General features: G+C 37.5%; 1 protein-coding gene across 1 annotated transcript; it reads right to left on the bottom strand.

Moving 5' to 3' along the window:
* Positions 1-2: 2 nt before the first annotated feature.
* Positions 3-17,542, bottom strand: si:dkey-88l16.3 (low-density lipoprotein receptor). The gene is made up of 17 exons (XM_056467455.1): positions 17,425-17,542; positions 15,818-16,047; positions 14,690-14,819; positions 14,410-14,603; positions 14,040-14,226; positions 13,105-13,320; positions 11,783-11,966; positions 10,373-10,574; positions 10,090-10,254; positions 8,974-9,180; positions 6,684-7,233; positions 6,380-6,505; positions 5,727-5,834; positions 4,697-4,930; positions 2,803-3,115; positions 1,197-1,314; positions 3-599 (listed from the first exon to the last, which is right to left on the bottom strand). Exons 1-17 carry the CDS (start codon positions 17,540-17,542, stop codon positions 558-560), a joined length of 3,324 nt encoding a protein of 1,107 aa, XP_056323430.1. The 3' UTR covers positions 3-557.
* Between the last annotated feature and the right edge of the window lie 6,820 nt (positions 17,543-24,362).

Genomic DNA, 24,362 nt, shown 5'->3' with positions numbered 1-24,362 from the left:
GAAATAATGTACAGCGTGGAATATAAAGTCATGGTGCAGTGGACTCCCAAAGTTCAACAAGATTCTTTGAATTAATCTTCAACGCCTCCTCCTTCGTACCCCAGACATGCTCAGTAACATTCATGTCTGGTGACTCGACTGGCCAATCCTGGAGCACCTTGACCTTTACTTTCAGAAACTTTGATGTGGAGGCTGAAGTTTAAGGAAGTATCCTAGTTTATTCTTCCTGATTCACTGGCTTTTCCTCTTGGTTTAGGTTTCACAGAGGTGGAGGTGCTGGAGGAAAAGTATTGAAAGTGGGATTTGCATAACCAAATGCTTGCGTGCTTTGAAACGGACTGAAATGACTCCAGCCCAAGGCATGTACATTGTGTGGTTTCCTTAATGAAGTACTGCGTAAATATTTTCTAAGAATTTCAAACAACTCATTTCAACATCTACTTTGTCAAAAGCACTAAAGCCCCTTTTCCATGTAACATTTTATATGACCAGAAAGTGAACCACACTATATATCTTGCAATTAATATTTATTTTTTATTAAAAATTGTATAATTGTTTTAACTGACAACAGGTGTGGTGACGGCTGAAGAAATAGAAACCTACAGGAAAGAGAAAAAGAGTCATATGATTGAATTCTGAGTCAACTTTTTCAACTTTTATATATTCATGTCATTCTAAACTCATTCTCTTTGTTGAACACAAATGGAGAGGTTTAGCAGACTGTTCAGGCTGCTCTATCCCATACATTTCAGTTAAAGGAAAATAACGATGGGTTGGATCTTGAACAAAGCTTTTGTTTGGGTTGAAATGGAAGTTATGCAATTCTAGTCTGTTTGTGACAGTTCCGGCCAGCACAATTCTTTTTTTGTTGGTATTTTTTGATAGATTATTATTAAATATGAAAGAGAAATGGGATAAAAAAAAAAAAAAACTCATTTTTCATCTGTCTGCACAAAAAAACAGTTGCAAATGGCCAGCAATTGGAGATGTACTAAGAAAACCATGCAAACAAACACTATGCACCACTACACTCATGGTCCTGTATTCTACCAAGGTTTTTTATAAACTACAAAATTGAGTCAAATGTTTTCAAAGTTTGTTTATATGCCCATCACAGCACATAAATAAAGTGCAACCATTCTTCAAAACATCTCCTTTTGTGCTCCAAATGGCAAAGAGATAAAAATAAAAAATACCTCTTCTGGATCATACAACTCATTAGCAAAGTTCTGAGCGGAGAAGGTCAAGTGCTCTTTCACATCAGTCACAAGATTCTCTTTTTCAGTTGACTCTTCCCTTGCTGCTCGAGCCCTTCTGTAAAAACAGGAACAAATCAGGATACAATTTGATATACAAATCAGAGGTCTACATTTTAAATCTTCACCCATTGCCACTATATTAGGTACACTACCTGAGGAAAGTCTAGTCACCTATCCAAGTATTAGGAAAAACAAATAACTTGACTGGTGGCTTATTTGAAAGGCAAAGGCCTCTAGATTACGCTTGTTTTAGCAACATAAAATAGGATCATGTCTTGATTTTTATTTATTTAATTAGGACAGTAAGGTCTGACTTTGCATAAACAAAAGTCTTGTCACAACAAAAATAATGTAGTATGTAATATTAGTAATATTGTATTAGTAATATAGTAATATTGTGTATGACTCCTATGAGCTTAGAGGACTGCATCCACATATCTCTGCAATGACTCGTAACTTATTAATAAAGTCATCTGGAATGACAAAAGCATTTTTGCAGGATTCCCAGAGTTCATCAAGATTCTGTGGATTCATCTTCAGTGCCTCCATCTTACCCCAGACATGCTCGATATTCATGTCTGGTGACTGGGCTGGCCAATCCTGGAGCACCTTGACCTTCCTTGCTTTCAGGAACTTTGATGTGGAGGCTGAAGTATGAGAAGGAACGCTATCCTGCTAAAGAATTTGCCCTCTCCTGTGGTTTGTAATGTAATGGGCAGCACAAATGTCTTGATAGCTCAGGCTGTTGATGTTGCCATCCACTCTGCAGATCTGTCGCACACCCCCTTACTGAACGTAACCCCAAACCATGATTTTTTCTTCACCAAACTTGACTGATTTCTGTAAGAATCTTGGGTCCATGTGGGCTCCAATTGGTCTTCTGCGGTATTTTTGATGATTGAGATGCAGTTTAACAGATGATTTATCTGGGGAAAAAAAAAAAAAAAAAAAAAAAAAAAAAAAATCTACCTTCTGACACTTTTCCAAAATGATCACCTAGAAGTCAAATTATTGTTGCCCTTACAATTGGGATTGAAACTTTTTAATCAGGTAGTGTACACCTCTATAGTAAAGGTTGGACCCACTTCTGCTTTCAGAAATGCCTAATTTCTTTATGGTACAGACTGAATAAGGTAATGTAGATCCATTTCTTAATGATTTTAGTCTGAATTGGTTGACAGCTACACAAAGTTGTTGGCTACAAATCTACAATGTGAATTCCCTCTTTCAGCACATCCGAATAGTGCTGTATTGGATTGAGATAATGAACATTACCGAAAAGGGTTAGTCAAATAAATTACTCCGGTAGGTGTTTAAATGAAGCTGAATTTTTTTTTTTTTTAGGATTAGGTCACCTACAACTTATTTATTCCATAATTACCTAATCTTGGTCTAAATTTAAGCAGATCATCTTGACCACATCTGCATGCCTAAATGCATGAACAGGTGCTTCCATGTTCTGGGTTGACTGTACATGCAGTTAAACTCTAGTACCTAATAAAGTGGCCAGTGAGTGGGTTACATAAAAAAAAAAGGGATTAACCTTCTCTTGAGGATGATGGCGACCACCAGAGCTCCTCCGAAGAGAAACAGGAGTGTGAGAGCGATAGCTGTGCTGCTGGATTTGGTGTTCTGACAGTTATCTCCACTGTAGCCTTCGTCACATTCACACGCCAGCACACCGTTCACACTTACACACTTCCCATGAGCACTGCATCGCTCCGCAGCACATGACACACTGCCCACATTCTCCACCACAACACCATTTTCTGAAGATGGAGAAAGTTCAACAGCCGAGTCGAGGGAGGCAGGCCCAGATTTGGATTTCACCCCTGGTTTGGTTTTCACACGGTCACCTGTCAATAGGAGAAATTATTTAGCATTAGTTAATGTGGGAGTTCTAAACACTGACCACATTACACCAAAGTTCCAACTTTTGAGTGTTAATAGCAGAAGGTTTATATTCATCTAAAGTAAAAAAATAAATAAATTAGCAGCTTGTTCAAGGGTGAGGCTTTTGTAAAAGCCTTCTTTGAGAGAGGCCTTCTCTGATTGGTCGATTTAACAATTCAAACACCCTAGCAGGCAGCAACTTCTAGAATTTCAAAACTTCCTAATAAGTATTTTGAACACTCAGCCTAGCAAAAGGACACAAGCAGAATATCATAGAAACTGTTTACCAACATGCCAACAACTACTCTGAACACTGTAGCTTACAGCCTAGCAGGCAGCAACTACCAGAATAAACATCCTAACAACTACTTTGAACACTAGCACACAGCCTAGCAAAAGGAAACTAGCAGAATATCATAGAAACTGTCCAGGAACATGTCATCAACTAGCCTAATTGCCCTAGCCCACATCCTAACAGGTAGCAATCAGCAAAAATTTCTTGAAACTGCTAATAACTAGTCTGAACACTTCAACGTACAGCCTAGCAAGTAGCCACCAACAGAATATTCTACAAATTGTCTAGCAAAAATGCTAACAGCTGCACAGAACATCCTAGCATGCATCCCTGCTAGAAGCAACCACTGAAACACTATGAGAACAACAACTGAAACAACTATGCAGAACATCTCAAAATACAGCCCAGCTAGCAGCAACTGTCAGAAAACCCTAGAAACTGGCTAGCATGGGGCTGCACAATCACATTTTTTCATATTTGTGCCATAAGACTAATTAATAAAATCTGTTGCAGTATTAATGTGTAAGGACAAAATGGTTCTAGACTGCAACCAAACTAGTGGAACATGCTTATTTTTTTTGATAATGTTAGAGAGACAAATCGTAACAATTGCACTGGTGCAAATGCATAACGTTCAGGTTGTTTTAGTATCTTATGTACCCTAGCTGTTAACCAGTCAGGCTTGATTCGTCCCTCCCTACCTGTACTTTCCCTGCTGTGCAGTCATTAGTTAGGTCCGTTAATGATACCAGGAAAATATTGCGCAATTCTGACTGTTTGTCTCAGGCAAGCGAGTGTGACAAACCATATGTAAGAAACACTTCTCTTTACACTCCATATGCATCAGACACTTTCCTACAAACATGTGATAGGTGAACAACCTATACATCTTCAAGCGAGAACAAACCACATCGAACCGTACCTCTTGGTGGAAACAAGGCATAAGACAAGTGTGCCCAAATTCTATAATATTTATCTCAAACTAATTTGTGAATGCTTATCATGATTAAAATGGACCAAAAAAACAGTGATGATCGTTTTTCCTGTTATCGTACAGCACTAGATTAACAACACGCTAAAGGCTACTCAGAATATTCAAAAGAATCCTAACCAGTAACAGAACAACTACCAGAACCTAAACTACTGTAGAGAGTCTGTAATCGAGCTCATTAATGTAATATTATTATTGATTAATTGGACCATGCAATGTTTGACTTGTAACAAAGGTTAGCATTTAGGAATGGCTCACACTCCTCATCGGAGGCATCCTGGCAGTCCGGGACCTGGTCACAGAATTTTGCCACAGGGACACACTTGAGCCCGTCTCTACATGCTTTAAATCCCACAGGACACTTGAGGCTGGACACACATTTGGTGTTGTTCACCGATAGATAGTCCTGAGCGCAGCGACACGAGCGACCACCAGGATTTGGCAGACAGAGATGACTGCAGCCTCCGTTGTTTATGGAGCATGCATTGGATCCTGACAAAGAAAATGACAAAGAAACTCAAAATAAGAAATGGACAAATACACACAAAAGAAAATAGCTATGAAATGAAATATTTGCATTTTAATGTACAATGTATATTTAAGATAAATTAGAACAATTAGATAAACATTTGAAAAATACAATAAATACAATTAACATTGTCAACAGTGTAAAAAAACAAGAAAAACCTGCTACTTTAGCCAACAATTTGGGTTTAGCCTTAAACTTCCAATGAAAAACTATGTACATTTATAAAACAAAACGATATATTACATTAACATGCAATTAAGCTAAATTAGATAAATTAACGAATAAGAAATAAATTAAATTACAAAACGACAAATATCCAATGTATAATTGTTTTAAAAAAATACACATTTTAAAAATGTCAAACAACGTAATTTCCATAGAGAACATCTGAACTATACCGTGACAAAGGAATTTTAAGGCTAAACCAAAGTTACTAATGTAGCACAGGATGCTCTGTTAACAAATGCATTAGATGGCTCAGCCACCAAGCATTCAGAAATGTTCACACAGTATACATTCACACACAATGTTCTCTGCATAAAGAGCAATTTGTGTCAGTCTGTGATTGTGAACTGAATGGCTTCGAGTGAATGAGTGAGTCTGTTTTGCAGTGAAGGGTGTGGGAAAAGTAAAAGGAGCCGCTAAAAGGTTTCTATTGTGTGGCTCAAGCTCCTCCACACACGTGACCAGTCTCTAAATACACCTCAGATCAGTCCCGTTTCTCACGCACACACACAATCACAGGAGAAGCTGAAGCACCTTTCTGACTGGACCTGCTGTAAGCCTTTAGTTCAATTACACTTGTCTTCACCTCAAACCACATCTGTTTGGGCTGGAAACCATCAGAGTACCAGAGTTGAGAAGTACCTGGTTCAGAAACAAAGATATTTTTTCTCACAATGAATATTATTTTCCTTTAGAAATGCAAAAAATTATTATTTGTACATGTATTACAGATTAACTTTTAATCAGAATTGCAAGAAATAGTTGTAAATGTAAGTAATAAAGTCAAAGCTGAAAAGTGGTGAGCACAATTCTGCAAATTGCATATCTGCAAATCCAGAGACTATTTTAAAGAAACAAACCTTTCATAAATCAGAGTTGTGAGAATTTTATGTGGTTTGAGTACTATTAATGATTCCTGTTAATGTAAAAAAAAAAAAAAAATTAAAAAAAAAAAAAATAAGAATTATATATATATATATATAAATAAATAAATATAAACTCACTTGAGATTTGATCAATAAATGCCTTGAAACTTCTTTAAAAGTACTGTATGTGTGTGTGTATATATATATATAGAATATTTTGAAATGTAAACTGTATATTTGAGAAGGATCTCTCCATGCCATCTTGTGGCTCCTGCATAGAACTGCACTGCGAGCAGCTTTCTGGAGGTCTTGAATCATTACCGTTGTCCAGTGTGATCCAGAAGTAGATGTTGTCAATACGGGCAAAAGACACCATAAATTCAGATCCGGTGCTGAACTCCTTATAGTTAGAGCCATCAACAGTAATAGAACAAATCAATTCACTCCCTGGAAAAAACAAACAAAAACAAATGTCATTATTATGAAACAAACAACTATTTTTATTATTATTAAAAATGTCCAAAAAAAATATATAAAATGATCAACTCTATGCCATTTCTAAAATGAGACTCCATTCTGCACCTTATTTGTTTAAGGCACAAAACACACATTTTTATTAACTTACCAATATCTGCCCAGTACAATATATTCCCCTTCTCTGACAAGGCGAGTGACACTGGCATCTTTGCTTTGCTCCAGAGCCGGGTTCGGTTTGCCCCGTCCATGTGAGCACAGTCCACCTGGGGCAGCATTTCAGCACCATTGCGACCCACAGCAGTGAAACACATACGGCCTGATGGGGGATGCAGAGCGATGGAGACTGTACCCGCCAGCTCAGCCTGCAGAACAACAGCTGTGAGCTTCCCTCCAGGAGACGTAACGAACAGCTCCGGCCTCTTCATGCTGCTCCAGTATAGGTTTTTGGTGACCCAATCCAGAGCCAGAGCTGACAGGACATCCCCCTGCAGCTGGAGGACGAGGCCGAGTGGAGAGAAGCCGGAACTGTGCAGACTAAGCTGAGAGACAAAGCCCTGAGAGGCATCTGCTAGAGTGACACTTCGGTCCTGGAGGAGCACATCGAAATCAGAGGCTTCAGAAATGCCAGGGAGAGGCAGAGAGCGGTGATCGGGCCACTGCTTCAGGCCCACTTCAGACTGCAGGGTTTTGGTGAAAATCTTCATGAGGAAAGACAGAGGGCAAGACTTATTGTGGCATTATGTTAGTAATAAAAACAACAAATGACACTTACATTTTTTTTTATCCATTTTATAATGCGACAAAATTTCTAGTACACAATAGATATTTTGGTGAATATTGTCTAGTATATTGATCTGTACAAACTGGCCCAATATAAATAGATTTATACATTATTTGTACATATAATAAAATATATAAATTAAAACTCTCCCTACAGTACACAAATACAGTATATATACACTGGTATAAAATGTTTTACAGTTATAGACAGCTTCATTTATTTAAAAACATTAAGACAAGTATAATACACAATTAGCCTTCCAATGATAGATTGTTAGGCTATGATAATATTTGGCCAAGATGCAACTACTTGAATATTTGAAAATTAATTAAACTATTAAATAAATAAAATTAAAAATCAATAATTAAATAAAATATTAAATAAAAAATATATAATTAAATAAATAAAACCGGCTTTTAAAAATCTCCAAATTAAGTTCTTTTCAAAGCACACTACTAAGTTGATGCATTAACAGTTGGGAATGTCAAATGTCTTCATGCAACATTCTGTACATAATATAATTATAATAAAAAAAAAAAAACGAAATTTATATTTGAGGGAATAGCCAAAAATACATTTTTACAAGTTTCTTCTTTTTTTTTTTTTTTATGTATTTTTGGCTATTCCCTCAAATATAAATATAAATATATATTTCGTTTTTTTTTTTCCTGTTAAACACTTTTATAAACATTTAACCCTAAACGCCCCCGCCCCCAAACCACCCACCCACACATACTCATACATAGCTATCTCCTTGTAAAACATATAACAGATGGTGAAGTAAAAAAAATAAAATAAAATAAAAAAATAATAAAAAAATAAATAAATAATACAAGGGTCAAAATAAATTAAATAAGTAAATAAATCCTAGTCTATCCTGCCAGGTGTATGGATATGTGGGAATGAAGCTGTGTGTGTTCTTGCAATGTCGTGAAGTATCGAAAAGTATTGTTGTCACTAGCTTGCATGGTTCGGGATCTGTGGAGCTGCGCATCGATGGACTGCTCTTCAGTGTTTGAACTCTCAGTAGTGATTATTAAACCACACTGAACTGAGCTAAACTGAACTGAAACTTAGTCAATTAAAACGGTGTAGTTCATTTTTCAATTACCTTTTATGTGAAGCTGCTTTGACACAATCGACATTGTAAAAGTGCTAAACAAATAAAGGTGAATTGAATAGAAAAGTCTGGCCTGTGTAAACTAAATGTTGAAATCAGCTGGTTGAAGCTTGCAAACAGATATTCAATATACAAGTCTCCCAACTTTCGTATTCCCTTATTCTCCAAGCTGATAAAATTTGAGTCACTTTTAGACAGTATTAAAAAATAAAATAAAAATCACAAATATTTTATAAAATGCCTTTTAGATTTTAATTAAGGATTACGAACACAAGTCTGTTGAACTGGTCTGGTAAATCAGCACAGCCAGCCAGGGATAGTATATTCAGGTAAATAAGTAAAATTGATCCCTGTTGATTTTTAAAACCAACAAATACTTGAGGCTTGGACTTATTTTTAATAGTTCAAGCTTCAAATATTTGTCTGTCAGTGCAAGCTTCGAATATTTGTCTGTCTGTCCCAGCTTCAAGTATCTGTTTGCCAGACCACTGTCTGTCCTGGCGATTAATCATTCTGTGTCATTCACTCATTGAGTACCTGTGTGATCGTGGTGAGAGACAGTAACATAAGGTAAGATGAGGAATCATCCAATGTCGAACCACAAGTCAATCCATCCGCAGCCAGAGGAGCTCTGGTGGGACAGCGACACACCGCTCTGAGTCCTGGAGCCAGCAGACACACGTGAGAACAGTGGAGACTCTGACAGGGGTTTGGGACACTGGGCTGCTGAAGAGGGTGGACAACCTACAACACCACCACCACAGAACACAAAGATCAAATACTGGTACAAACTATCAGCAATAATATTATGCCGCATTTTCCAGAATGCAAACATTGGTAGCCATGTTCTAAAATGCTAACATGCTACATATTGAAAAATCAATGTGTACAATGTAGCAGTTTTATCATTAATATATGCTGCAAGTTTTCTTCCGAAGTGTCTATTATGCAAAACATGCACTTTTTTAGCCTATGGAGAGATGTTTACTTTCAAATGTTAACTTAAATAATATTCAAGACCTTATACATGTTAATCATATACTAAATAAAGCTAAAAAGCATATTATGACATGTTAAACATGCTAAAGACATGCTAATGCTAAAATATTTTGTTAAACCACCACCACCAACTAAAATTTGTTAGACATGTACTAAAAGCTATGAATATGCTAATGTGTTAGATAAAGGTAAGTGTTTACATATGCTAACATTTTAACATGCTAAGATATGTTAGATATGTATGCTAGGTGAGATGATACGTATGCTAGGTGTTAGCAACAATGCATTAAAAATGGCTAACAAAAAGATGTTAATTTATAACATTTAAACACGCTAACAGCTAAAATGTGTTTGTGCTGACAAATCCCACTAAAAAAAAAAAAAAAAAAAAAAAACTAGCAAATCATACTACTAATATTAATATCACTCTTTTTCCTACTTCAACCCAAGTTTAAACACTTGACTTGAAAATCTTATAAACTTTCCAGCTAGGCTTTCTCAAGCCAACATAGAAGTTTGTCCTTACAAACATTAGAGAAAACGATTTTGCAATGTAACCGCATTTTAAAAATTTGTTGCTTCGTAAGAGGAGCAATTTTGACACATTCTGTAAAGATGATGAAATTTAATAATGCTTGCAGTGTGTATTCTCACTTTAAGAGCAAATGGCTGTCCGGGTCTTTTGAGAAAAACTCTGCGGTTCTTTCCAGTCAGTTTATTGGCCCCTTGAACAGATCTTCTCTGAGTGTCAGACCAGTAGATCATACTATTAAACACAGCCATGGAGAATGGACTGGGCATATGAGACAGCTGGAGAAACTGGAGAAAAGAGGAAAAAAAAAAAAGCCAATCATTTCGCTTAACCATTTGCAGCATTGAAATGAGGGCGATAAAATAACTGAAATCAATTTTAAATGTCTTTTAAATGTCCAATTACCCTTATGTTTTCTCCATCCAGTGTCGCTGAGCCAATACACCCAAGCTTCTTGTCGGTCCAGTAGACTTTGTCGGTCAGAATGTCCACCGTCACACTGACAGGCCAGTTGAGTCCACGTCTGATCACTGCCCTCCTGTCTGATCCGTCCATGCTGGAGCGCTCGATCTGTGCTTGACCTCCAACCTGTGACCACAACATGATCCTGCAACATCCAGAAACACTCATCTCAACTCATACAGTAAGACTGAACTCTCCTGTAATAGCATAAGATAAGGATGTGAAGATCTATGATGATACTGTAATGTGAGCTGATAACACGGGGTATTCAAAAACTTTAGTGAAGGAGAAAAAACCTCCCAAAAAAACAAGGCATTTAGTGCATTATGACGACTATTGAAAATCAATAAGAATGACCCTATCATTAAAGTTATGAATGCAAACATAGTAATTGCTGTTAAAGGATATGGTGGATTTCAAGAAAGGGTGTTGTTTTACCAAACATTAACAGTAGCATAAATCACAAATGTCATGTTTGTTAAACTGTTGTATATTTAAAAAAAAAAAAAAAAAAAAAAAAAAAAAAAAAGTATAAATAGTAAAACTGAACAAATTATTGTAAGGACACAATATTGCTTTTTTGTAAACAAAGCCAGAACAGAACATTTGTTTATCCGAGCAATGCTGCAATGTTTCATTTACTGAATAAAACTTCGTTTGAATGAGTCACATGAGTCAATTTCTTTGTTTTTCCTTTGCTTTGTTCAAATCATTTGAATGAAACATTTTAATGAAGATGAGATATGATATATGAGATAATCATACATTAAAAATTAGTTCACCCGAAGGTCTGTGGAGTTTCATTCAGTTCATGAAGCCATTTATGATTACAGTTCTTCCACTGAAGTCACATGGCTCCTTTTCTGGACTTCAAACATATCAAAACCATTGCCATCTATGGAGAATGAAGGAGCTCTAAGATTATCAAAAATATCTTGTTCCGAAGATGAACAAAGTTCTCAAAGGACTGGAACGACATGGCGGTGAGTAATTAAAATCAAAGACCTGCAACCTACTGGTGGTTTAAAGTGTAATTTGCTCATCTATGACATGTCTAAAATTGCTAAGGTCCCAGCACAAAAACACAGCAAAATATTACTTATTGTATAAAAAAAAAAAGAAAAAGAAACTGACACTTGAACATTCACTCAAAAAAAAAAAAGTTTGTAGCTTGCTCAAAACTACTTAAAATGAGCTGAAACAATTCTTGAGATTTCATTGGGACAACTTAATTGTTTTATGTTCAATCCACGTAAATTTGTAAAAACTAATAAAGTTAACAATTCCTTTATGTTGTCCCAACACAAATTGATGGTGTGGAACCCAGCATTTTTACAGTGTTGCATTACTTACCCTTTTTGAGGCAACAGCACAAGTGAGTTTGGCTGCTTCAGATCCTCATCCAAAACTACAACATAGTTTTGTGGATGTACAACACTGTTGCTCAGTCTCACAGCTAGAATCTGCCCAGCAACTCCATCCACCCAGTAAAGATTCCTTCCAATCCAGTCAATGGCAATGCAGTCTGACTTCACACCTAAACATGCAAGATTTAAGACAGGAATTCTCAAACTTTTTATTGGCTGTGTTTACAGCTGGAATTAATGGGAAAGATCACCAAAAAAGGAAAACTTCCGCACCATTTTTCTCACACTCAAATGTTCTTAACTTTAATGAATTTCTTCTGCTGGACACAAAACAAGATCAATACATCAATATAGGGATACAAAAAAAAAGTACTAAAGTCAATGGCTGTTTTTTCCAACCAGTCTTCTGTATGTTTTCATTATTTTGCTGAACTTTCTATTTAAGATTAGTTTTTGCTAATCATATCATAATCAGATGAGGGAGACAATGCAGTTTACGCCTGATGTTTTATTTGTCTATTTTGATCCTTTTCCTGGTTGCTTTGAGTAGAGGGTTTAAGAGTAGACATGTGTATGAGCTTTCTCAGACCTTCAGATCCACTCTTGCAAAATAAACTTTTGTATTAGTACAATAGTCAGGACAGATGAGAAAACTATGCTTTATTTTTTCACTATCAAAACAATGAGTTCAAATCAAAAAGTTCAAACCTCAGTATTCTTGCACAGCAACAATACATTGTAATGTTTAAAATTAAGTTCTGTAATGTTTAACATTGAGTCTGTAGGATAAGTAACGGTTTCTTTGTTGCTGATTCTATGTATTCTACTACAATCATTTGGCTATGAAAGTGTAGCAGGAGACCAACTCTTTAAATGCGTAAATTACTCTGAAATGTAAGAAATGACAAGATCATACATTTTAAAAAGGATAAAACCAGTTAGACATGAACCACAATCACAAAGACACATTATCAAATCAAATATTATTATTATTAATTATTGTCTTTTCAGCTTAGTCCCTTTATTAATCAGGGGTCACCACAGCACAATGAACCGCCAACTTTTCCAGCATGTTTTACGCAGTGCATACCCTTCCAGCTGCAACCAATCACTGGGAAACATTCATACACAGTCATGACACACTCATACACTACAGCCAATTTAGCGTATTCGTCTATACCACGTCTTTGGACTTGTGGGGGAAACCAGAGCACCCAGAGGAAACCCACACGAACATGGGGAGAACATGCAAACGTCACACAAAAATGCCACCGTGAAGCCCTTATTATTTTTTATTTATTTTTTTACCTTTGACAATAGTTCCAGTATTGTCCTTTTCTCCATGGAAGGCATATTTGATGCTCTCGTCCTCCAGACTGGCCCAGTAAACCCTTCTCTCCCTCAGATCATAGTCCAGAGAAAAGATGGGTTTCCGTCCAGGAGCGGTGAGTGTCTGAATACTGAAGCTTCGCAGACCCAAATTTAACAGCTCATCCTGTTCAGAGACCAAAAGACTGGGCTCATCTGCCCAAAAAGATTCCCATCAGATTACAAGGAGCAAATACTTAATAGTAGTAAAAAACTCTTTATATATAAAAAAAAAAAAAAAAAAAAAAAAAAAAAAAAAAAAAAAAAGGGCGGGGGGGGGGGGGGGTCTCAGCTCTGCACAGTTTTGTTTTAACCCTAATCAAACAACCCTGATGCAACTTAGCAAGGTGTTCAAGACTACTAGAGACTATTAAGCAGGTGTGAGTTGGAGGTGGTTGGTGGTTGGAGCTAAACTATGCAGAGCTGTGGCCCTCCAGGAATTGAGTTTGAGACCACTGTCTTAAACGGATAGTTCACCCCAAAATGAAAATTGTCATTACCTCACCCTTTACTTGTGAAATCTTTATAAAGTTTCTTCTTTCTTCAAGAAGACAATATTTTGAAAAAAAAAATGTTGGAAATCTGTAACCATTGACTTCTGTAGTATTTGTCATTCCTACTATGGACGTCAAACAGTTTTTCAGCTTTCTTCAAAGTATCTTTTGTGTTCAGACAAACTATACTCAATGTTTGAAACCACTTGAGGGTGAATAAGTAAACAAATTATAATTTTAGGGTGAACTACTCATTTAAAGGCAGTCAAAATGGAAAATTCTGTTTGGTTGCTTTACAAGTGGTCCCTTTTTAGCAGAACTTGAATAAGAAGTTTATGATGAATCTAAATATTTATGAAAATATAAATACTATGCCAATACCAGCAGTTTTGCAGCTGTGACCATCAGGCTCCAGTATAAATTCAGGATGGCACTGACAGATGTAGGAGCCCAGTGTGTTGTAGCATTTATGACTGCATGCAGCAGGCTGAATCTCTTTACACTCATCTACGTCAACGCAGGATAACCCGTCAGAGTGAAGCTTGAAGCCAGTCTTACAGCCACATCTCTGAAAACACACAACATTTTTGAACATGCAGCTATTTGCATTTACATTCCCTCTGATATTATGCTTTTAAATTGAGGTCTACAGAATTTAGTTCAATGTACTAAATCGTGCTACAATTTAATTAATGTATTAGGGATAATTAATGCATTGGCTGTTATGAAACTTAATGAATTGATGCTTTACTGCTCCATGTGGAGTGTTGATGCAGTAGTGTTGGCATGATGGGCTTCCAGGACTTGAGCAGTTGTTCTTCAGACACCCCACACCCTCATCAGAGCCGTCTGCACAGTTTGACGCTTTGTTGCACACTAGATCTGGGTCCACACACTCCCCATCTCCACACTGGAACAAGTGCGTTGGGCATTTCGATTGACCACCTACAAAAAGAAGCAATGTTTACGCTTTGGCATTAATTAAAATATTCTGGTATAGAGTTTGGATTGGATTTCAGATGTGAACTTACACCCAAATTCGTCGCTCTCATCCTGGCAGTCTTTCATGCCATCACACCTCCAGGTCTTTGCAATGCATTGAGTTCTGGATGCACATGACCACTGGAACTCTCCACATTTCAGCGGAGTCGCTTTGCAGTTCTGCAGACAGAGAGACAGACAGAGAGAAAGTGGTGGATTAACTACATTTACATGGACACTTTGTCTCTGTTGGAATTAAATACTTCGATTTATGAATCTGAACATTTACATGAATATTTAAAGAGTGATGGGCGTATTCGTCAAGCTTCAAATCGCATTTGATCAGGGATTTTACATTTATACTCATCACATCATAATAAATCTATACCATAAATCCCACACAACAGACAAACATCACTGTTAGCACCAGACTCCTAAACCACTAAATAACTAAATACCACAACAAACATCACTACAAAACAAACAATAAAAAAAGATATACTGTATACCACACTGCAATAAAGCCCCCCTTACAAACTGTTTACAAACTTACAAACACCACACAAATACCAAAACAGTCATCAAAACAAACACAACACTTTCAAACCCACCACTATGGTACAAACACCTAAAAAACTAACAAAAACCAATCACTATGGTACAAAATAACAACAACAACAACAACAACAACAACAAGCAAACAAACATTACTATGGTACAAACACCACCACCACCACCACCAACAACAACAACAAACATTATGAACACTAACAAACACCACAGAAATACCATTACAGGTATCAACACAAACACACATGGTACAAACACCCAAACAAAAATACCACCACAAAAAAATAATAAATAAATAAAAACATCATGCAAACTAAAACACACGCACCAGAAAAACAACATCACACAACAAAAGAGAGAAAAAAATTAAAAATAACACAAAAACACACAGCCAAACAAATTATTACAAAAGCATCATAAATTGCCAAACAGACAACAAAGAAAAATAAAACGCCAAATACACAGTGTATTGTATAAAGTGCTTTGTGCATTATGTGTGATATGCTTGTTGCAGCAACCAAATTGCCTTCAGGAAATGAATAAAAGACAAACATAAAAATCAAAACTCCACACACAACACAAAAGTTTGGATTAGTGCAGTTCCTCACCCTCTCATCAGAGCCGTCGCTGCAGTCCTTGTCTCCGTCACAGAGCCACTCTTTCAGCAGACACTCGTGAGTGTGAGGGCAGCGATGATCCAGAGGACAGTGTGGAGGCTGAGGACAGCCCTTCTCATCTGTGTGATCACGACAGTCTGCATACCCATCACAGCGGAGACTCAGAGCCACACACTGACCATTACTGCACTGGAAACGATCACCCGAACACGGCTCTACAACTGCAAAACAAATAACAGCAAAAACAAAATAAAGTAAAAAAAAAAAAAAGATACAGTCAGCCAGCACTCCACCAGGTAAATCTCTGGTATGTCAATGTCAATATTGACTTAATAAATACCAGAAAATATTGTGAAATGGGTGTGATACTTGTATCAATGAAGATAATTCATTTGTATCCACAGAGACAAAAACTCCTGTATATTCCCTAAAACTGTATTGCCTTGACTATTTGTTTTAACAAAAGGTATGGTGTTGTGATGTAACACACTGATGTAAAATAAAATCCGTTTCATTCATACAGGAAATACGCATCGCAGTAAACAATGCTAACAGCAAGCAGCTACCTCTTGAACTGATCAAACATTAAAGACAATAAATTGGGCCAATATATGGTTTTATCAGTGTTTTCAAATACTCAGCTAGTTTTAATGTTGAATTTTAAGTAAATCAGTTTACAAAGAGGCTCAAACTGCACAAGTAAAACTGTATTGCATGCTTGCGGACCTACCAATCCAGATGAAGATCCTCACAGAAAAACCAATTCTATATAGCAAACAATAAGATCATTTGTGCATAATTTTAATTTAAAGGGAGGGTAGGTGGTTATTTGGTTCATGTTGGATGAAAGTCTCTTCCCATCTCAATTGCACTCTACGGTAAGGGGTCAAATTTGTAGAAATATTTATAAAAATATATCAAATATATAAATCTAAATGTTAAAATTAAAAATGTTCATCCAAACATTACGATAGGCTGTCAGACCTGCCTATCAAGATGTGGATTTGTAGAGAGTCACACTCACAAAACAGCAAAATTGTATGTGCCTCAGAATAAGATGCTTTAGTCGACACACAAGCTAATTGTGTTTCTACTGTAATATTATATTAATTATAGATTAATATAAGAGATGGTAATCTCAGTCTGTCAGCGTTCATGTTTTATGGGAGGTGAACAACAGCATAAGCTACTATGAGAATTATCCCCTCAGGTACAGTTGATGTGCTTTATTCAGTGTCAACTGCTAAAAAGTGAGTTTGAATGCCATGTGACACTATCTGCTGCCACTTTAAGTATGGCAATAAGTTTACCCCAGATCATTAAAATAAAATAACTAGCAAATGATTTGAAAACATCAGAACTATGACTCCGTGTAAACCAACAACATCAGTCAATTAGTAGTCCATGTACTTTTAATAGTATTAAAAAGCTTTAATGTGTATTAGTTACGAGTTCTCTCTTTCCATTTCATTAAGAGTGCAATGGGTAGTTTCGGTTGTGTTGAGTCACGTGCGGACAGCCAATGTGCTTGTAGTGTCGTTAGGATACAACGTTAGCTGAAATATTTCTATAAATTGCTACCATGAATACTTCATTACCGCAGTTGGCTTCGTCAGTGCCATCCACACAGTCTTTCTCTCCATCACAGAGGAACGTTTCAGGAACACAGCGGGTTTTGTTGTCACACTGGTGTCTACACTCATCTGAGAGCTTCATGCAGTTGACTTCATCTGATCGGTCTTGGCACTGAGGTGTGCCGTCACATAAAAACTTCATGTCTATGCACTTTCTGCCATGCGCACACTGGAACTGGCCTGAAGGATACAACATTTGTAGTGTCAGCTTGGTCAGTTCAATTCTCTTACTGAAGAGCGAAATGTATTTCCACAATAAATTGTACCTTTTTTACATTTACGCTCACAGGCCCTCTCATCAGATCCATCTTTGCAGTCTTTCTCTCCATCACACAGATGGTCCAGCAGGACACACTCTTTGCCATCCATGCAAGGTTTGGATCCTAGAGGACATCTCAGCGGTAACGAAGCACTAGCAATCACACCACCAGTAGCTGAAACAAACAATTTGATCAATATAAAGAGGAAAAATTTCATCCTTACACACACTAGTTTTTTGAACACTTAGAAAATGTGCAATTTAAGTTTTTTAAACATCTTGCACAGTTATAGAATTGATCTAAAGACTTCAATTAGTCCACAATTATTGCATTAAGTGCAAAAATAGAACAAGCCCCATCATAGGTAAAAACAGGAAATTGTAATGGAATATAATACATGCACAGTACATGCACTCAATTTTTTATTTATTTATTTTTATTAGAATATACAAAAGGTACACAATTTGAGATGATACAAATACAAAGAAAATGAAACAATAATAAAAAAAAAAATGATACAAAATATGCTAGTTGTGAAGCTATCAGTCACCAACTAATTTATAGAGGAATTTGCGAAAGGTGGAATAATTTGTTGCTAAAGGACCCTGTGATGTCATTGTGTGATGACATTACATAAATCACAACTCAAAACTTTGTAACCTATAAAATAATGACTTCTAAATCTGACTGGCCATCTCAACAAAAATATAATTTGAAATATGTTCAATTATAGCACTGTATTGGTAGTTAATGCTGCCTTGTTCAGTTGCTATTTATATTTTTTTGTAAGCAAATGCAAATGTGCTTTATGCTGGTGTTCCTGCACAACCAGAGAGGCTGCACTTTCAGGACAGCATTTCTAGGACCCCTTAATATGGTCCTCCACCGTTCCCTCACCTAAACCTAACCACTCCCTATTGCAGGGATTGCCAAACTTTTCAGCCTGCGACCACCAAAATGACAATGTCAGGGGCTCACGAGACCCATTTTACTCCAAGGTGGTTATTAGAGGTGTGAACCTACACTGGTCCCATGGTTCAATTAAATTCAATATCTCGGTGCATCGACGATGGTTTCCATACACAATTTTATATTTCACTTCACAGCACAAGAAAAAAAAAAAATGTATAAATAAATTTATATTTTATTATTATAATACAATTTTGTTCTTTATTACAAGCAGTCAGATATATGAACTGTACCTTTAAAAACTTAAGTACAGGCACAGAACAACATGAGCATTCATAGCAAATAAACAAATAAATATCCTGCTCACTTTCTGAGCCCTGTCAAGAGAGTTCTTACACCCCTATGATTGGTCTGTGATTGGCTCCAATGCTCTGGTGCCGTTCACCAATGATAAACGGCATTGGTGATCACAGCTGATCCACAATAGACGTGGTGGAGAAAACTCGCCCTGCAGACACGATCTATCTGTATTACAGAAGTTACACTAACAGCCGAGAGGAGAGGAAGTCATGCCAACAGGTCAGAGGTCCACAATGAGAGAAACGGAACTTACTTTCATTCTCAAATCGCAGTGAAATTGGGACTTCTGCTGTAAGTGTCAGTGAGAGACGGTCCAGCAAACACACACACAGTGAAATTGTGCAGTTTCTGCGTTAAGTATTTGGAGCATTTTATTAACTCACTTTCCTCCCTCACCATAGTAAGCTACCGCAACATAGCTCATATGAGAAATGTCAGTACATAACCGGTTAGGATTATTACTGAACCGATATCGAATTGTCCGCGTCTGTGTCGCTGTGCACCAAAGAAACAATTAATTGACACCCCTAAATACAAAAGATGTTGCACAGACAACTATAGGGCTATATAAACACAAGCATACTAACAAGACAAAAATGCAACAGTCTAATATATATACATATATAAAATATTGTTTCGTTTTTTCTATTATACTTGGGTTTTGAATGCTTTATTGAAATTGTATTTTCTGCTTATTCTTTTGGATTCATTTTCCTTGCGATGGTCTAACCTTGTTGCTTTTCACAGTGACTGCATTGTTCATGTATTGGCTTTCGACAGCATTACGCCAAGCATTGTATTGAGTGATTTTGTCTGTGGTGTAAATGACATTTTTTATAAGAAGCATATTTAACTGGATTTTGTTGCTGCAGGAGTCGAGTGCTTAAGGCAGGGGTGGATTTCTGGTGGAGGTCTTTCTTGCACTTGTGTGAGTGTTCGTATGTCACAGGTCTTGGTGATTTTTTTGCTGTGGAGGCCTTGATGTGCCCTTAGTCCTTGCTGTCATGCCTCAGCTCCTGCACCCCAGATTCAGGTGTTTTAGTATTTAAGTCGTGTGTGTGTATGCATGTGTACATGTATGCATGTGTATATACGAAAGTATATATTTGCTCACTTTCATGTGCATTTCTAAACTAAGTTGTTTGTATTTTTCTACACACGTCTCTTGCTGATTTACAGTACTGCCAGCTTACCTGTGTGTTGCCTTTAATTTGTGTTTTAGGTCCCTGGTGATATTCCAGGGAGGCGTAGTCATTAGACGTCCACCATTATCAAACCCTTTGTTGTGCCATCCATCCATCCCACTTATCACGATCTTTTGTAAATAACTCGCTTTATTACAATTAGATTTTCGTTAATAGTGTGTTTGCTTTTGCAGATTTTATCAAAAACTATTGTTACTTTCCTGCCATTTGACTGACCACCGTTGAGATCGTAAAACTAGTGTTTTATAAAAAGTTGCTAAATCTTGCAATAAAGTTGTTAAGTTGGCAACACTGGAAGCTACCTACAGTAAATTCTATGTTTAAAAGTGATAAAAAAAACAACCAAAGTACCGCTGTTAACTTACAGCAATCCTTCTCGTCTGAACCATCTCTACAGTCGGGCTTTCCATCACAGCGCTGCTGTTTAGTCAGACAAACAGTCTTTTGGTCACACTGCAAAGCACAAGTTGGGCACTGATACTCATCAGAACCATCAGCGCAGTGTGAGTAACCATCACACACAACAGCTTTGTGGACACACTTCCGCTTGTCCTTGCACAGAAAGTGGTCTGATGGCAGAACAAACCCAATATTACAGCAAATATGCATGAACATTAAAGATGGCATTTAAGAATTTAACATTTTAAGAGGACAAATTCCTTCCTTTACCTGGATCTGAGCAAGAATATATGCAGAACTGCTCATCGGCTCCACTGGGACAGTCCGCCTTTCCATCACAGAGCTGAGATTCTGGCATGCAGTTTGATGTTTCTTTGCAAAACATTGATGGGCTTCTGCAGCCGGATGTTTTTAAAGGGTCTGTATTGGATGCGTCAGGGATGGAAGCTACAGAACAAACAAAATAATAGAATTTTTAGAACCAAAATGTAATAAACAGGGCAAATTGGTTTAAGAATGCAATCCCATAAAATGGCTGCCTCCTTGTTTTCTCTAGCTTCCAAATCATGCATTTAGTTTTTGTTTTGTTACTTATAACTGCTTATACTGTATCTGGTTAACTCTTTCTATTCTAATATCATGTCTAAAAGCACGTTGAAAACGCGACGCATGCTGCTTTGTTTACGGATTTAAAAGCGTTTGGGTGCTCGCGATCCTCTGCCATTTGTCATTGCTATGGTCACCATCAGCTGTTCCTACACACTTGTGGCGGTCAAATTTCAAAATAATTCAGCTTTTGCCACTGTGTGCAATAATACTGAACGTGTGTCACTGTTTTTACTTTAGGTTAAGAATAGAGCAATATGGCGTTTAACTGCATTGCTTTATTGCACTCGTGCACTGGGTTCACACTCTCTGAAGTCTACGTTACCTCAAAGTTGTTGATAAGCTGTAGTGGGCATTTCTCTGTCTCGCGCTGAACGCAGTAGACCAATCACAACAAACTGGGTCATCAGACTAATCAGCGCAGATTAGCATCGTGCTATGAAGGGGTTTGGGAATAAATTAAATCACTGAACACATCATATAGGAGTCGTTGGGATAATTAGGTAAAAATAAATGCATATTATAAGACAATGAAAGTGTTTTGACCTTGCATGTATATCAGACTGTTGTTGGAGAACCACAAAACCAAAATATGACCCTTTTTAATGCATAATAGGGGCTCTTTAAATGTCACAAGGATGAAATATTGCATTTTACCTGAAGGATCAGAGTTTAAAACAGATTTGTGTGTCACTTTTTCAATAAGTTTTCATTAATGTATTTACTAACATGAACTATGATTAATAAATAATAAAAGTATTCTTCATAATTAGTGCAACACATACTAATGCTTTATTAACATCCAAATTCATGCTTGTTAACATAGATTAAAGAGCCCATATTATGGGTTTTTGAAAATGCTCTTCCATGTAGTGTGTAACATAGCTCTAAGTGAAGTGAAATGTCCAGCTAAGGCTTAAATCTGTAAGTGTACAGTGTTTACAATTATTGATTCATCTATAAAAGAGTCGACTCATAGTGCTTCAAACGAGTCGTCTTGATAACGAGTCATTAGGTGTTTCGTGATGACACGGCTACGAAACACAAGTAGTTGTGCGCGCAAACCCGGGAGATTTGAAACCTGCGGCCCCGCCCACTAACAGAAAAAAAGTCACACACACACACACAGAGACACAAACAGACACCGGTCGAATGAAGTCACGCTGTGCAGATGGATATTATTGACAGTTCACCCAAAGATGAAACCATAGCAATATAGCAAAGCCTTGAGCAGACCGAGTGCTTCTGGAAACTACATGCTTACAAAGAAGACTTCATCGGTTTGTTAAAGGAAGGATCAGTAAAGACTGTCAGAACATGGATCAGTGCATCATGAATCAGTTTCTTCCCCCAATTCACCAGTGTAAGTACGTGCGATTAAAACTGTTGCCTCGTTTACTCTAGCTTGCAAATTATGTATTTTTAGTTGTGTTTTGTTACTTGTAACTGCGTGTACTGTATCAAGTTAACTCTTTATATTCTCATATCACGTGTAAAGCCACGTTGAAAACGCGACGCGTGCCGCTTTGTTTACGGATCGTCAGCTGTTTCTACACACATACAACGGTCAAGTTTCAAAATAGTTCAGCTCAGGTTCGAGGTGAGGTGTCTAAATTGCACCCAGCAAGCTGAACTGGCGCTCTAGGCGTGTGTGTTGTGTCCTCGAGGAAGAGTGTGATGTGTGTGTGTGAGTCTCCTGTAAGGACGGTCGTTTGCGTGAGTGTTAGTGTGTGTGTGTGTCTCCTCTGAAGAGGAGAAAACGAAAGGGACCCGTTTGTAAAGTGAGGACCGGTGGGGGGATGGGGGGTAATCGCGGATATAACTGAGGACGTGGGTGGTGAGGGAGGTGTCGCCGCCGCGCCTTCTCTATTCTGGACGCGCCGGCCCTGTGTGTGTGTGTGCGCGCGTGTGCGTGTGTGAGAAGAGCAGACTGTGACGGGCTAGAAGATCTCCTCGCCAGTTCTTGGACTTTTTGCTCAATAAAATAGTTAGTCGTCAGTATTTTCTAGTCCATCGTCTGTATTTACATTCACTCACTGGCAGCCAAAATCCACTATGAAGCGTGTATGCACTGTGACTACTTTAATATTGTTGATTAGCAGCTGGGCATTTCACTCTGTCTCGCGCTGAAGCCTGTCAGTTTCGTCAACCAATAGCAGCAGGCTGTCATCGGTCCAATCAGCACAGATTAGCTTCGCGCTGAGGACGGGTTTGGGAACAAACGAAATCGCTGAACGATTCATATGGGAGTCGCTGGGATAATTAGGTAAAAATAAATGCAGATTATAAGACCATGAAAGTGTTTTTTGAGCTTGCATGCATATTAGACTGTTGTTGGAGACCCTTACAACCTAAATATGACCCTATTTCATGTATAATATGGGCTCTTTAAAGCACTGAGTTAACAAACTAATGAAAAACTACTTTCCTTTATCTTAAACAAATACTGTAATACATGTTTTGTTTATTGTTTGTTCATGTTGATTAATATATTAATTAACATTAACTAATAGAACCTTAATGTAAACTGTTGCAGAGTTATAAATTAATGATTTAAACCAGCCAACCAGCAAATTAATTTGCAAGCAGTTACAAAACTCACGGCAATTAGCTTCATCAGTGGCGTCTGCACAGTCTCTCTCTCCATCACAGAGGAAGCTCTCTGGGATGCAGCGAGTTTTATTATCACACTGATGTCTGCAGTCGTGTGATCGAGTGAAACAGTCCAGTTCATCAGAGCGGTCCTGACACTGAGGGGTGCCATCACACACCTGCTTTTTGTCAATACACATCCTCCCATGAGCACAACGAAACTGATCTAGGAGCAAACGTTTGTTTAAAATGTCAGTTGCACAAGTCCAAAACCTCAAAATCAGTTGGAATTTTATTCATGAGTTACCTGCTTTACAGCGGTTTGGACAGCCCTGCTCATCAGATCCATCTTCACAGTCTTTCTCTCCATCACACACATGAGCATGCAGGACACACTGACGTCCATCATTGCACGGTTTAGAGCCCACACGACACTTCAGTGGTCCCGAGTTTGAGTTTTCAGTAGCCCTAGTGGGACATCCATCCTCATCTGATCCGTCAAAGCAGTGAGAGCGGCCGTCACACATTAAATCTCTCTCAACACACTTCCTCCTGTCCTTACACAAGAAGT

Source organism: Danio aesculapii, chromosome 10 (assembly GCF_903798145.1).
Source record: "Danio aesculapii chromosome 10, fDanAes4.1, whole genome shotgun sequence".
NCBI lineage: Eukaryota > Metazoa > Chordata > Actinopteri > Cypriniformes > Danionidae > Danio > Danio aesculapii.
Note: the sequence above shows the minus strand (reverse complement) of the source record. Positions and strands in the feature narration are given on the sequence as shown.

Excerpts from the sequence above, each read along its gene's own strand:
- si:dkey-88l16.3 (XM_056467455.1), bottom strand. The coding sequence starts at position 17,542 with ATGAAGCTCTCAGATGAGTGTAGACACCAGTGTGACAACAAAACCCGC. Across the intron at positions 14,227-14,409 it reads TCAACACTCCACATGGAGCA|AGATGTGGCTGTAAGACTGG; the intron begins GTAAAGCATCAA and ends GTGTGTTTTCAG. Across the intron at positions 1,315-2,802 it reads GCCATCATCCTCAAGAGAAG|AAGGGCTCGAGCAGCAAGGG; the intron begins GTTAATCCCTTT and ends CTGTTTTTACAG.